The sequence below is a fragment of the Leucoraja erinacea genome, chromosome 37, assembly GCF_028641065.1.
Source record: "Leucoraja erinacea ecotype New England chromosome 37, Leri_hhj_1, whole genome shotgun sequence".
Lineage (NCBI taxonomy): Eukaryota > Metazoa > Chordata > Chondrichthyes > Rajiformes > Rajidae > Leucoraja > Leucoraja erinaceus.
The window spans coordinates 714,675-730,588 of record NC_073413.1 but is presented as its reverse complement, the minus strand read 5'-3'; the positions used below and the strand labels follow the sequence as shown (position 1 = coordinate 730,588).

At 57.5% G+C, this 15,914-nt stretch overlaps 1 protein-coding gene across 1 annotated transcript in view; it reads left to right on the top strand.

Annotated features, from left to right (window-relative positions):
• LOC129713728 (matrix metalloproteinase-25-like) overlaps positions 1-15,914 on the top strand; it is a 40,661-nt gene that overhangs the window by 5,833 nt on the left and 18,914 nt on the right. Inside the window, exons 2-4 of the mRNA XM_055662984.1 lie at positions 2,698-2,830; positions 9,511-9,655; positions 15,044-15,318. Coding sequence (XP_055518959.1) covers positions 2,698-2,830; positions 9,511-9,655; positions 15,044-15,318 — 553 coding nt within the window. The remainder of the gene's footprint in view (positions 1-2,697; positions 2,831-9,510; positions 9,656-15,043; positions 15,319-15,914) is intronic.

The window sequence follows — 15,914 nt, the reverse complement described above, 5'->3', positions numbered from 1 at the left end:
ATTACACATGTGGGCGCCGCCATTTTTGGCACCGTTGCTCAAAGTCCAAAATCCAGTCGGTCCGCACGCTCGTTGTACTGGAGCAGTTCCCGTAAACCAACATCCCTCTCCTCTCCTCTCCTCGCCCGACCATCTTTGTACCACCTAGTGAGACCACCCCTGGAGTATTGTGTGCAGTTTTGGTCCCCTAATTTGAGGAAGGACATTCTTGCTATTGAGGGTGTGCAGCGTGGGTTTACAAGGTTAATTCCCAGGACGGCGGGACTGTCATATGCTGAGAGAATGGAGCAGCTGGGCTTGTACACTCTGGAGTTTAGAAGGATGAGAGGGTATCTCATTGAAACATATAAGATTGTTAAGGGCTTGGACACGCTAGAGGCAGGAAACATGTTCCCGGAGGTGGGGGAGTCCAGAACCAGGGGCCACAGTTTAAGAATAAGGAGTAAGCCATTTAGAACGGAGACGAGGAAACACAGAGAGTGGTGAGTCTGTGGAATTCTCTGCCTCAGAGGACGGTGGAGGCAGGTTCTCTGGATGCTTTCAAGAGAGAGCTAGATAGAGCTCTTAAAGATAGCTGAGTCAGGGGATATGGGGAGAAGGCAGGAACGGGGTACTGATTGTGGATGATCAGCCATGATCACATTGAATGGTGGTGCTGGTTCGAAGGGCCGAATGGTCTACTCCTGCACCTATTGTCTATTGTCTATTGTGTCCCGGGGGTGGCTCCTGCAACCGACCGTTGGAGACATTACCCCGGTTCACCGTCCCACCGGCCCTCGCTCCTCGCATCCCACGCCTCCAGCTCCCTCCCGGTTACGCCAACCGCGAGCCTTCGGGCGGTTCCCGGTTCCACCGGAGGCAGTGGCCGGTGAGCTGAACGTACCAGGCAGATCCTCCTTCGAGGGCGATCCACGGCCCACGAGTCAGGTCTTACCGGGAGCGTAACGCACGCAGGTCACGGGGAGAACTTGCAAACTCCACACAGACAGCACCAGTAGTCAGGATCAACTCCGGGCCTCTGGCGCTGGTGATCTTATAGAAATACTTCAGGGATCGGACAGGCTAGATGCAGGAAAAGCATTCCCGATGTTGGGGGAGTCCAGAACCAGGGGTCACAGTTTAAGAATAAGGGGAAGGCCATTTAGGACTGAGATGACGAAGAACTTTTTCTCCAAGAGAGTTGTGAGTCTGTGGAATTCTCTGCCGCAGAAGACGGTGGATGCCAATTCACTGGATGTTTTCAAGAGAGAGTTAGATATATCTCTTAGGGCTAATGGAATGACAATAGACAATAGAAAATAGGTGCAGGAGTTGGCCATTTGGCCTCTCAAGCCAGCATCGATGGGAATGAAGAGATATGGGGAGAAAGCAGGAACGGGGTACTGATTCTGGATGATTAGCCAGGATCATATTGAATGGCGGTGCTGGCTCGAAGGGCCGAATGGCCTACTCCTGAACCAATTTTCTATGTTTCTGTATTAGGCAGCAACTCTACCGCTGCGCCACCGTGCCGCCCTGCACACAGTTACGGATCAGGATCAGTTTGTTCCTGGCTGTTATCTCTAAGTAGGGGGCGCTGTAGTGTAGGGGTCGCTGCTCTGGCAGCAGCCGTGTCAGCAGCGCGGCAGTTTTTTCAACCTTTTTAAATTTTTTAGTATGTTTTAAAGTATGTATTTAATGTTCCTTTGTGTGTTTTGTGTGGGGGGGGGGGTAAGGGGGAAACTGCTTCGGTCACCTCCTCCATGGAGAGGCGAGTATTTCCAGGTCGCCTCCCCCGTGACCTAACATCAAGGATCGGCGCGGCCTTTCCCGGAGACACGCCCGGGGGCTTCAGCGGCGGGCGCAGCGTGGACTCTCGTTGTGGAGCGGGTGAGCCCTCGCTGGAGGGGAGCGCTCCGTTTCGCTGGCCTGGGGCTGCCGGCAGCCGGAAGTCGCGGTCTGCAGAGCTCCAGCTGGTGCGGCGTCTACAGCCCGGGATCCCTCGTGGGGGACCCGGGGGAAGAAGAAGCCATCACTGCCGGCCTGCGGCCAACTTCTACCACGGGCCCGGCATGGACTTACCATCACCCCTGGAGGGGAGCTTCGACCACCAGCCCTGCGGTCTACGGTGCTTCTGGCTGCGGCGGAGTCTTTAAATCTCAACCGCCGGCCTGCGGCCTACACCATCTTAAAGCCGCGGTCTCCGGTGAGGAAGAGCCGATCCTGGACTGACTCTGGACTCTGGTCCTGTCCACGGGGGGGAAATGGAGGAGGACTGGCCAAATTCTGTGCCTTCCACCACAGTGATGAATGTTTGTGGATGTTTGTGTTACAGTTTTATTGTGGTTGTGTGTTCTTTATTATTGTACTGCTGCTGACAACCCAAATTTCCACCGACCCTGGTTGTGTGGCAATAAATTATATCTAATCTAATCTAATCTAATCAGGCAACTGAACCATCCCACCACAACCAGAGAGCAGTGCGGAACTACTATCTACCTCAATGGTGGCCCTCGGACTATCCTTGATCGGATTGCGCTGGCTTTAACTTGCAGTAAACGTTATTCCCTTATCATGTATCAGTGCGCTGTAAATGGCTCGATTGTAATCATGTGTTGTCTTTCCGCTGACTGGATAGCACGCAACAGAAGCTCTTCACTGCACCATGAAGTGAACTGGGTGGAACTGTGTTGACGGCCTGTATCTGTTGTGTTGCAGGACTGGCTGACACGTTACGGGTACATGCCCCGTCCCGACCTCCTCACCTCACAGCTGCAGACGCTCCAGAGCCTGACGGCCGCCATCAAATCCATGCAGAGGTTCGCCGGCATTCCGGAGACGGGAGAACTCGGTGAGATGTGGAGCAGGAACGCTGTCATAGTCACCCAGTCGTACAACGTGAAACAGGCCCTTCGGCCCAACTCGCCCACACTGGCCAACAATGTCCCGGCTACACTAGTCCCACCTGCCTGCACTTGGTCCATATCCCTCCAAACCTGTCCTATCCATGTACCTGTCGAACTGTTTCTTAAACGATGAGATAGTCCCAGCCTCAACTACCTCCTCTGGCAGCTAGTTCCATACACACATACCACCCTTTGTTTGAAAAAGTTACCCCTCAGATTCCTATAAATGATTTTCCCCTTCACCTTAAACCTATGTCCTCTGGTCCTCGATTGCCCAACTCTGGGCAATAGAATCAATCTATTCCTCTCATGACTTTATACACTGATATAAGATCACCCCTTATCCTCCTGCGCTCCATGGAATAGTCCCAGCCTGCTCAACCTCTCCCTCGAGTCCTGGCAACATCCTTGTGAATCTTCTCTGCACCCTTGACAACAGCTTGACAACATCTTTCCTATAAGATGGTGCCCAGAACTGAACACAATGCTCTAAATACTCTGTCAGCTGGATCAACGAACCACACTGTCACTCTATTGTTTCTTGCACATTGGTATCATTCTCTTTGCTCTGCCAGTGACACAAATAAACCCCCGACATTCCCGCCACCTCCAAGGAGATCCCATCACTGGCCACATCTTCCCATCTCCACCCCATTCTGCCATCCGCAGAGAACGTTCCCTCCGCAACTCCCTGGTCAACTCGTCCCTTCCCACCCAAACCACCCCCTCCCCAGGTACTTTCCCCTGCAACCGCAGGAGATGCAACACCTGTCCCGATACCTCCCCCCTCGACTCTGTCCAGGGACCCCGACAGTCCCTTCTGGGATGTCAGGACTGTCTTATGAAGAAAGACTGGATAGACTTGGTTTATACTCTCTAGAATTTAGGAGATTGAGGGTGGATCTTATAGAAACTTACAAAATTCTTAAGGGGTTGGACAGGCTAGATGCAGGAAGATTATTCCCGATGTTGGGGAAGTCCAGAACAAGGGGTCACAGTTTAAGGATAAAGGAGAAATCTTTTAGGAACTGAGATGAGAAGAACTTTTTTCACACAGAGAGTGATGAATCTCTGGAATTCTCTGCCACAGAAGGTAGTTGAGGCCAGCTCATTGGCTATATTTAAGAGGGAGTTAGATGTGGCCCTTGTGGCTAAGGGGATCCGGGGGTATGGAGAGAAGGCAGGTACGGGATACTGAGTTGGATGATCAGCCATGATCATATTGAATGGCGGTGCAGGTTCGAAGGGCCGAATGGCCTACTCCTGCACCTAATTTCTATGTTTCTATGTTTCAGGTTGGGCAGAGGTTCACTTGCACCTCCTCCAACCTCATCTACTGTATCCGTTGTTCAAGTTGTGGACGAAACGTAGACTGGGGCGATGGTTTCGCTGAACACCTTTGCTCAGTCCGCCTGGACCTACCTGATCTCCCGGTTGCTAAACACTTTCATTCCCATTCCCACACTGACCTTTTTGTCCAGGGCCTCCTCCAGAGTGAGGCCAAAGGCAAGTTGGAGGAACAGCACCTCATGTTTGCCTTGGGCAGCTTACACCCCAGGGGTATAAATCTAGATTTCTCCAACTTCAAGTAACCCTCCCTCTTCTTCCCTCCCCCTCCTTAGTCGTTGTACTAGTTTCACTGTCGTCCTGGTGAGTTTCATTGTCTGTTTCATTCGTTAATGCCGAGCCCACAGCCAACCAACAATGGACCCTTTCCTTCATCATCGTTACTTTTTTGCATATCGTTCATTCATTTGTTCCATATCTCTCTACATCACCGTCTATATCACTTGTTTCCCTTTCCCCTGACTCTCTCTGAAGAAGGGTCTTGACCCGAAACGTCACCTATTCCTTTTCTCCAGAGTTGCTGCCTGTCCTGCTGAGTTACTCCAGCTTTATGTGTCTATCTTCGGCTTAAACCAGCATCTGCAGTTCCTTCCCGCACGTACTGTGCTGTGTGCAGTCCGATTTGACTGGTCTCAGCACATAAACACAGGCACGCAACGGAAAAGCTGTTCACTGTACCTCAGTACACGGGACAATAATAAGCTCAATTCTAGAGGGCCTGTCCCACTTGGCCGTCAGTTGCGGCTCATTTAGCGTCATATGTAAACTAGGCCGACGGTTCGTGATGCGCGACATCGTGCACAAATCACGCGTTAGCACGGCCGTCTGGTGCGCGTGACGTCATTAGAATACCCAGCGGCGTGCGGCAGGATGTTGGCGCAAGGACGTAAAGACGTTGACGCACGGTGACGTAACCGCGTCACCACGCAACACACGTAAGACATCGGGACGCCAGCGTACGACGCCAATGTGTCAGCGTGCGTACCCAATGTGTCAGTGTGCGTACCCAATGTGTCAGCGTGCGTACCCAATGTGTCAGCGTGCGTACCCAATGTGTCAGTGTGTGTACCCAATGTGTCAGTGTGCGTACCCAATGTGTCAGTGTGCATACCCAATGTGTCAGTGTGCGTACCCAATGTGTCAGTGTGCGTACCCAATGTGTCAGTGTGTGTACCCAATGTGTCAGCGTGTGTACCCAATGTGTCAGCGTGCATACCCAATATGTCAGTGTGCGTACCCAATGTGTCAGTGTGCGTACCCAATGTGTCAGTGTGCGTACCCAATGTGTCAGTGTGCATACCCAATGTGTCAGTGTGCGTACCCAATGTGTCAGCGTGCGTACCCAATGTGTCAGTGTGCGTACCCAATGTGTCAGCGTGCGTACCCAATGTGTCAGCGTGCGTACCCAATGTGTCAGTGTGCGTACCCAATGTGTCAGCGTGCGTACCCAATGTGTTAGCGTGCATACCCAATGTGTCAGTGTGTGTACCCAATGTGTCAGCGTGTGTACCCAATGTGTCAGCGTGCGTACCCAATGTGTCAGTGTGCGTACCCAATGTGTCAGCGTGTGTACCCAATGTGTCAGCGTGCGTACGCGATATGTCACGCAGGTGACGCTCGAGGATTTCGTTCCTGTACTACATCCTGGAGCGCCGCGCGATACCGCCCGCCACCGCATACGATTCCACGCCTCACCATGCGCACCCCACGCGTCACAACGTGTCGACCTAATTTACATATGACGCGTAAATGAGGTGCAAGTGACAGCCATGTGGGACAGGCCCTTTGGTGTTTAGAGATACAGCGTGGAAACTGGCCCTTCGGCCCACCGAGTCCATGCCAACCAGTGATCACCCCGTACACTAGTTCCTATCCTACACGCTAGATACAATTTACAGAGGCCACTTATCCAACAAACCTGTACGTCTTTCAAGTGTGGGAGGAAACCGGAGCACCCGGAGAAAAGCCACGCAGTCACAGAGAGAACGTAAAACTCCGTACAGACATCACCCGTAGTCAGGATCGAACCTGAATCTCTGGTGCTGTAAGGCAGCAACTCTAATGCTGGGCCACCGTGCTGCTTTAACGAAACTAAACTAAACTAATCTAAAATAAACTGTTCACAGTATCTCCATGTACCTAACAATATTCAACCAATGCAATTGAACATAGAACAGTTCAACACAGGGACAGTCCCTTTGGCTGGCAATGTGTGTGGTCAACATGATGCCAAGTTCAAGTAAAAGCCTCTTGAACACCGCTATTATATCGGCCTCCACCACCACCCCTGGCAGCAAGTTCCAAGCACCCACCCCCCTCTGTGTAAAATAACTTTCCCCACACACCCCCTTTAAATTTTCCCCCCTCTCACCCCAAAGCTATGCCTTCTAACCTTCCATAGTTCCACGCTGGGAGCAAGGTTGTGGCTGTCTACCTTATCTACGCCTCTCATAATGTTATACACTTCCATTCGACACTTTGCCTGTAGCTAGTACACTGTAATCCCGGCAGCATTCTGCTAAACCTCCCATGCCCCCCCCTACCCCCACCCCCCTCTCCAAAGCCTCCATGTCCTTGCTGTAATGGGGGTGTACAGAACTGCACGCAATACTCCAAACGTGATCGACACAAAGTTCTGTATAACTGATTTCCTGATTCTTATACTCACTGTATAACGGTGGCCCAGCGGTAGAGTTGCTGCCTCACAGCGCCAGAGACCCCGGTTCGATCCCCACTAGGGCCTCTGTCTGTACGGAGTTTGTACGTTCTCCCCCTGACCTGCGTGGGTTTTCTCCGAGACCTCCCCATTCCTCCCACACTCCTGAAGACGCGCAGGTTTGTAGGTTAATTGGCTTGGTGTAAATGTAAATTGTCCCTAGTGTGTGCAGGACAGTGTTAGTGTGCTGGTCGCCACGGCTCGATGGGCCGAAGGGCCTGTTTCCGCACTGTGTCTCTAAACTAAACAATGTCCCGACTGATGAAGGCGTGAGAAAACAGTCAGAGCTGGGGGTTAAAAACTCTGCAGGAAGTTAAAGAATGTATGGGGTGAGGAGAGGTGAACAGGAGGCTGGGGAGACAGGATGGGGGAAGACTACGATGGTCCTCCTATACCCTGGGTAGACATGTCTAACATAGAAAATAGGTGCAGGACTAGGCCATTCGGCCCTTCGAACCTGCACCGCCATTCAATATGATCATGGCTGATCATCTAAAATCAGTATCCCGTTCCTGCTTTCTCCACATATCCCTTGATTCCTTTAGCCTTAAGAGCTAAATCTAACTCTCTCTTGAAAACATCCAGTGAATTGGCCTCCACTGCCTCCTGTGGCAGAGAATCCCACAGATTCACAACCCTGGCCATTATCTCTCTATGTCTAAAGCGACTGTGTATAAAACTCTCTCTTAAATACAAGACTGGGCTGAGCACTCATTGACTCTCCTCCCACTGTCTCTCCCCCCACCCTCTCCCCCCCACCCCGTATCTCTCTCCCCCCCCCCACCCTCTCTCCCCCACACCCTCTCCCCCACACCCTCTCTCTCTCCCCCCCCACACCCTCTCTCTCTCTCTCCCCCCCACTCTCCCCCACCCTCTCCTTCCCCCACCCTCTCTCCCCCCACTCTTTCTCTCTCTCCCCCCACACCCTCTCTATCCCCACCCACCCTCTCTCACCCCCACCCCCTATCTCTCTCCCCCCCCTCTCTCTCCCCCCCCACTCTCTCTCTCTCTCCCCCCCCCTCTCTCTCTCCCACCCCGTACCTCTCTCTCCCCCCCCACCCTCTCTGTCTCCCCCTCTGCCTCCCCCCACCCCCTATCTCTCTCCCCCTCTCTCCCCCTCCTCCTCTCTCTCCCCCCTCTCTCTTTTTCCCCCTCTCTATCTCGTCCTCTCTCTCTCCCCCCACTCTCTCTCTCCCCCCCCCCACGCCCTCTCTCTCCCCCCCCCCCCACCCCCTCTCTCTCCCCCCCCTCCCACTCTCTCTCTCTCCCCCCCCCCCCACCCTCTCTCTCCCCCACCCTCCTCCCACGCCCCCTCTCTCCTCCTCTCTCCCTCTCTCTCCTCCACCCTCACTCACCTCCACCCTCTCCACTCTCCCCCACCCTCTCTCTCCCCACCCACCCTCTCTCCCCCCCCTCTCCCTCTCCTTCCCCCCCACCCTCTCCTTCCCCCCACCCTCTCTCCCCCACCTCTCCCCCCCACCCTCTCTCTCCTCCCCCCACCCTCTCTCCTTCCCCCACTCTCTCCTTCCCCCCACCCTCTCTCCCCCCCCCCCCCCTCTCCTTCCCCCTCTCCCCCTGGCCCCCCCCCCCCCCCCCCCCCCCCTCTCTCCCCCCACCCTCTCCTTCCCCCCACCCTCTCTCTCCCCCACCCCCTCCTTCCCCACCCTCTCCTCCCCCCCACCCTCTCTCCCCCCCACCCTCTCTCCCCCACCCTCTCCTTCCCCCCCCTCTCTCTCTCCCCCCCACCCCCTCTCTCCCCCCCACCCTCTCTCCCCCCCCACCCTCTCTCTCTCCCCCCCACCCTCTCTCCCCCACCCTCTCTCTCCCCCCCCCTCTCCTCCCCCACCCTCTCCTCCCCCACCCTCTCCTTCCCCCCCCCTCTCTCCCCCCAACCCTCTCTCCCCCACCCTCTCCTTCCCCCCACCCTCTCTCCCCCCCCACCCTCTCCTTCCCCCCACCCTCTCCTCCCCCCCCACCCTCTCCTTCCCCCCCCCCTCTCTCCCCCCCACCCTCTCCTTCCCCCCCCCCTCTCTCCCCCACCCCTCTCCTTCCCCCCACCCTCTCCTTCCCCCCACCCTCTCCTTCCCCCCCACCCTCTCTCCCCCCACCCTCTCTCCCCCCCACCCTCTCCTTCCCCCCACCCTCTCCTTTCCCCCCCCCCTCTCTCCCCCCTTCCCCTCTCCCCACCCCCTCCCCCCCCTCCTCCCCTTCCCCCCCCCCCCCTCCTCCCCCCCCCACCCTCTCCCTCTCCCCCCCCCTCTCCTTCCCCCACCCTCTCTCCCCCCCACCCTCTCCTTCCCCCCACCCTCTCCTTCCCCCCACCCTCTCCCCCCCCACCCTCTCTCTCCCTCCCCCCCCCCCCTCTCCCCCCCCACCCTCTCCTTCCCCCCACCCTCTCTCTCTCCCCCCACCTTCTCCTCTCTCTCTCCCCCCCACCCCCTCTCCTTCCCCCCCACCCCCTCTCTCCCCCCTCTCTCCCCCCCCCTCTCTCCCCCCCCCCCACCCCGGACCTCTCTCCCCCATGGCCCTGGGCCTGGCCACGTGCGGCGATCTCGGCCACAGACAAGGTGACACTGGACATGATGAAGAAGCCACGGTGTTCGCTGCCCGACATCATCGGCACGTCGGAGATGATGAGGAGGAGGCGGAGGAGGAAGCGTTATGCGCTGGCCGGCAGCGTGTGGAAGAAGAAGGTGATCACCTGGAGGTAGGTGGGTGGTCCTTACACCCCCTACACATGTCCGCTCTCTCTCTCCGTCACCACGGGTCACTCTACACCCTGCCCTCACACCCCCCCCCCTCACACACCCCCTCCCCCCCACACCCCCTCCCACACACCCCCCTCCCCACACACCCCCCCTCCCACACACACCCCCTCCCAACACACCCCCCCCAACACACCCCCTCCCAACACACCCCCTCCCCCCACACCCCCCTCCCCCCACCCCCTCCCAACACCCCCCCCCCCCAACCCACCCCCTCCCAACACACCCCCCCCCCACAACACACCCCCTCCCCAACACACCCCCCCCCCACCCACCCCCTCCCAACCCACCCCCCCCAACACACCCCCTCCCCACACACCCCCTCCCAACACACCCCCCCCAACACACCCCTCCCCCCACACACCCCTCCCCACACCCCCCCCAACACACCCCCTCCCCCCACACCCCCTCCCCACACACCCCCCCCCCACACACCCCCCCCCAACACACCCCCTCCCCAACACACCCCCTCCCCCACACACCCCCCTCCCCTCACACCCCCTCCCCCCCCCCTTACCACCCACACCCCCCCCCAACACACCCCCCTCCCAACACACCCCCTCCCAACACACCCCCCCCCCCAACACACCCCCTCCCCCCCACACCCCCTCCCCACCCCCCCCAACACACCCCCTCCCCACACACCCCCTCCCCCCACACACACCCCCTCCCCTCACACCCCCTCCCCCCACCCCCCCCCCCACACACCCCCTCCCAACACCCCCCCTCCCCCCACACCCCCTCCCCCCACCCCCACCCCCCCACACCACACCCCCCCCCCAACACACCCCCTCCCAACACACCCCCCCCCCAACACATCCCCCTCCCACACACACCCCCTCCCAACACACCCCCCCAACACACACCCCCCCCCTCACACACCCCTCCCCAACACCCCCCCCCAACACCCCCCCCACACCCCCTCCCCCCACACCCCCTCCCCCCACACCCCCTCCCCCCCACCCCCCCCATCCCCACACCACCCCCCCCCCCCACACACCCCCTCCCACACACACCCCCTCCCACCACCCCCCCCCCCCACACCCCCCTCCCCACACACCCCCCCCCCCCACACCCCCCCCCCCACACACCACCCCCTCCCCAACACACCACCCTCCCCCCACACACCCCCTCCCCACACACCCCCTCCCCAACACACCCCCTCCCCCCACACCCCCTCTCCCCAACACACCCCCTCCCCCTCCACACCCCCCTCCCCCACACACCCCCTCCCAACACACCCCCTCCCCCCACACCCCCCCCCAACACACCCCCCTCCCCCCCCACCCCCCCTCCCCACACACCCCCCCCCCACACACCCCTCCACCCACACACCCCCTCCCAACACACCCCCTTCCCCACACCACTCCCCCACACCCCTCCCCCAACACCCCCCTCCCCACACACCCCACCCCCCTCCCCCCCCCCCAACCACCCCCTCCCCACACCACCCCCCCCCCACACCACACCACCCCTCCCCACCACCCCCCCTCCCAACACCCCCCTCCCCACACACCACACCCCCTCCCCACACACCCCACCCCCCAACACACCCCCCCCCCCACACACCACACCCTCCCCCACACACCCCCCCCCCCACACCCCTCACACACACCCCTCCCCCCACACACCCCCTCCCCACACACACCCCTCCCCACACACACCCCTCCCACACACCCCCCCTCCCACACACCCCCCCCACCCCACCCCCCCCCCACAACACACCCCCTCCCCCACACCCCCCCCCACACACACCCACCCCCAACACACACCCCTCCCAAACACCCCCTCCCCCACACCACCACACCCCCCCCCACCCACCCCCCCCCCCCACACCCCCCTCCCCCCACACCCCCCCCCACCCCCCCCCACACCCCCACCCTCCCCCCCACACACACCCACCCACACCCCCCCCCCCACACACACACACACCCCCCCCCACACACACACACACCCCCCCCCACACACACACCCCCTCCCCCCACCCTCCCAACACCCCCACACCCCCTCCCCAACACCACCCCCCTCCCCCCACACCCCCTCCCACACCACCTCCTCCCCCCACACCCCCTCCCAACACACCCCCTCCCCCCACACCCCTCCCCCAACACACCTCCTCCCCCACACACCCCCCACCCACACACCCCCTCCCCCCACACCCCCCCCCCACACACCACCCCTCCCCCCACACCCCCTCCCACCCACACACCCCTCCCCCCACACCCCTCCCCACACACCCCCTCCCAACACACCCCCCCCCAACACACACCCCCTCCCCCACACACCCCTCCCCCCACCACCCCCTCCCAACACACCCCCTCCCACACACACCCCCCTCCCAACACACAAATTCCTCCCAACACACCCCCTCCCCACACACCCCCTCCCAACACACCCCCCCCCCCACACACACCCCCCCCCACACACCCCCTCCCAACACAACCCCCCTCCCCTCACACCCCCTCCCAACACACCCCCCTCCCAACACACCCCCCCCCCACCCAACCCCCCCCCCAACACACCCCCTCCCCCACACACCCCCTCCCCACACACCCCCCCCCCACACAAACACCCCCCTCCCCACCACACCCCCCCCAACACACCCCCTCCCCCCACACCCCTCCCTCCCCTCACACCCCTCCCAACACACCCCCTCCCAACACACCCCCTCCCACACACCCCCCTCCCCCACACCCCCCCCCCCACACCCCCTCCCCCCACACCCCCTCCCAACACTCACACCCCCTCCCAACACACCCCCCCCCCCCCCTTACCACACACCCCCTCCCCTCACACCCCCTCCCAACACACCCCCTCGCAAACTTCACCGGGTACTGTGACCACTATTCAGTATTTGCTTGAATGTTAATTTCAGATTCAGATTCAGATTCAGATTCAGATTCAGATTCAGATTCAGATTCAGATTCAGATTCAACTTTAATTGTCATTGTCAGTGTACAGTACAGAGACAACAAAATGCAGTTAGCATCTCCCTGGAAGAGCGACATAGAATATGATTTCAATAAATAAATCTATTTACATGCATACAGTCATAGTGTTTTTCCTGTGGGAGGAATGTCCGGGGGGGGGTGATTGGCAGTCACCGAGGTGCGTTGTTGAGTAGAGTGACAGCCGCCGGGAAGAAGCTGTTCCTCGACCTGCTGGTCCGGCAACAGAGAGACCTGTAGCGCCTCCCGGATGGTAGGAGGGTAAACAGTCCATGGTTGGGGTGAGAGTAGACCTTGGCGATGCTGAGCGCCTTCCGCAGACAGCGCTTGCTTTGGACAGACTCAATGGAGGGGAGCGTGGAACTGGTGATGCGTTGGGCAATTTTCACCACCCTCTGCAATGCCTTCTGGTCGGAGACAGAGCAGTTGCCATACCATACTGTGATAGAGTTGGTAAGGATGCTCTCGATGGTGCAGCGGTAGAAGTTCACCAGGATCTGAGGAGATTCTTCAGTCTCCTCCGGAAGAAGAGACTCTGGTGAGCCTTCTTGACCAGAGTTTTTAACTGAGTACTTACATACACAGATGAAACAAAAAATGTGTTTCTCAATCAGTTCCCGTCAGTGCAGTTAATAAAAACAGAATAAATACATACAGCTTTAAAAATTAAAACTGACCAAATCTAAAATAGGCCTAATCATTGAAATAAAAACAGGCCTTCAGACCGAACAGTGGCTTTGCTTTGACTGCCTAGCTGTCAAAGTATGGGCGAGGTTAGATGTGTTGGTGTATGGTATATGGGGAGGGGACACAGTCCGTTAACCAGTCTTATTGCCTGTGGGATGAAGCTGTGTAGCATCCTGTGTTTGATGGCATTTGATGGCACTGGGCCCTGTACTCGCTGGAGTTGAGAAGGATGAGAGGACCCCTCATTGAAACGTACTGGATAGTGAAAGGCCTGGATAGAGTGGATGTGGAGACGATGTTTCCACTAGTGGGAGAGTCTAGGACCAGAGGCCACGTCAAAGCCCTGTCCCACGGTACGAATTCATTCCAAGAGTTCTCCCTAGTTTAAAAAAAATTAAACTCCTGGTAAGCACGGAGAATGAACGTAGCGGGTACATCGGAGCTCGGGGACGTCTCTTAGCGGCTCGTAACGCTAACGGCGGGTATTCGGGAAGACTCGCTAACCGCAGATAAACACGGGAAGACTCGTGTTGATTTTTCAACATGTTGAAAAATGTCCACGAGAGCCCCGAGTACTGACGAGTGACCATTACCGTAAATCTCCGAGTTGGAATCAGGGCAAACTCGGGAGCTCTTGGAATGAACTCGCACTGTGGGACACGGCTTTTAGAATGAAAGGATGTTCCTTTCGGAAGGAGGTGAGGAGGAATTTATTTAGCCAGAGGGTGGTGAATCTGTGGGATTCATTGCCACAGGCGGCTGTGGAGGCCAAGTTGGTGGATAGTTTTAAAGCGGAGTTAGATAGATTCTTGATTAGTACGGGTGTTAGGGGTTATGGGGAGAAGGCAGGAAAATGGGGTTGAGAGGGGAAGATGGATCAGCAATGATTGAATGGTGGAGTAGACTTGATGGACCGAATGGCCTAATTCGGCTCCTATCACTTATGAACTAAATTGATATTGATTTCTCTGGAGTGTCAGAGATTGAGAGACTTGCACCCGTAGTCAGGATCGAACCCAGGACTCTGGTGTTGTGAAGCAGCTACTCTATCGTTAAGCCACCGTGCCGCCCTCAATCACCTCACTCAATCCCAAATTGTCCCGTCACCTTCAAAGCTACACGCATCCCCCAGACCGCTCTTCCTGCACTAGTTAATGTTCTCACATTACGGGCGGCACGGTGGCGCAGCAGTAAAGTTGCTGCCTCACAGCACCAGGGTCCCAGGTTCGATGCTAACCACGGGTGCTTGTCTGTACGGAGTTTGTACCTTCTCCCCGTGACCTGCGTGGGTTTTCTCCGGGTGCACTGGTTTCCTCCAACACTCCAAAGACGTGCAGGTTTGTAGGTTAATCAGCTTGGTAAATTAGTCAATTGTCCCTGGTGTGAGCAGGATAGTGTTAGTGTGCGGGGATCGCTGGTCGGCGCCGACTCGGTGGGCCGAAGGGCCTGTTTCCGCGCTGTATCTGTAAACTAAACCACAGAGAGACTCAAAATGCTGGAGTAACTGAGAGGGTCAGGCAGCATCTCTGGAGAGAAGGAATGGGTGATGTTTCGGGTCTTCAGGCTAAACCTAGCTCCAGATCTCGCACATACCCTTTGAACTTTGCCCCTCTCACCTCAAAGCCATCCATGGAGCCCACCTATAAACTAAACTCCACCCCACAACCTATGCCGACTTTTCCTACTTCCCCACAGGGTCGTCAGGTATTCGATGTCAACTCGCCTGTATGGGGTGGATATTGACAATCTTCTTAGCGAGGCCTTCCAGGTATGGAGTCGGGTGTCGCCACTGGAGTTCCGGCGCGGGGACGACGAGGCAGACATCGTCATTGACTTCGGCAAGTCCCAGCATGGCGACGGGTACCCGTTCGACGGACCTGGGGGCACCCTGGCACACGCCTTCTTCCCCGGAGAACACCACCTGGCCGGCGATACCCACTTCGATGACGACGAGTTGTGGACCTACAACGGTAAGTATCAGCCCATCACCTTCCCACCGCGCCATCTCATCGTGGATCCAAGATGGCGGCCAACACAGCCGCCTCTTTTAACAAAAATAATTTTCATCAAATATTTACAAAAATGATACGTACAATATAAAGCAAAACACGGTGACACAAAGTAAAACAGACATTCTTAAATTCCAAATATGACATGACTATTACCCCATCCTTATTGACAATAGACAATAGGTGCAGGAGTAGGCCATTCGGCCCTTCGAGCCAGCACCTCCATTCAATGTGATCATGGCTGATCATCCCCAATCAGTACCCCGTTCCTGCCTTCTCCCCATATCCCCTGACTCTGCTATTTTTAAGAGCCCTCTGTTGAAAGTATCCAGAGAACCGGCCTCCACCGCCCTCTGAGGCAGAGAATTCCACACTCACCACTCTCTGTGAGAAAATGTGTTTCCTCATCTCCGTTCTAAATGGCTTACTCCTTATTCTTAAACTGTGGCCCCTGGTTCTGGACTCCCCCAACATCGGGAACATGTTTCCTGCCTCTAGTGTGTCCAAGCCCTTAACAATCTTATATGTTTTAATGGGATGCCCTCTCATCCTTCTAA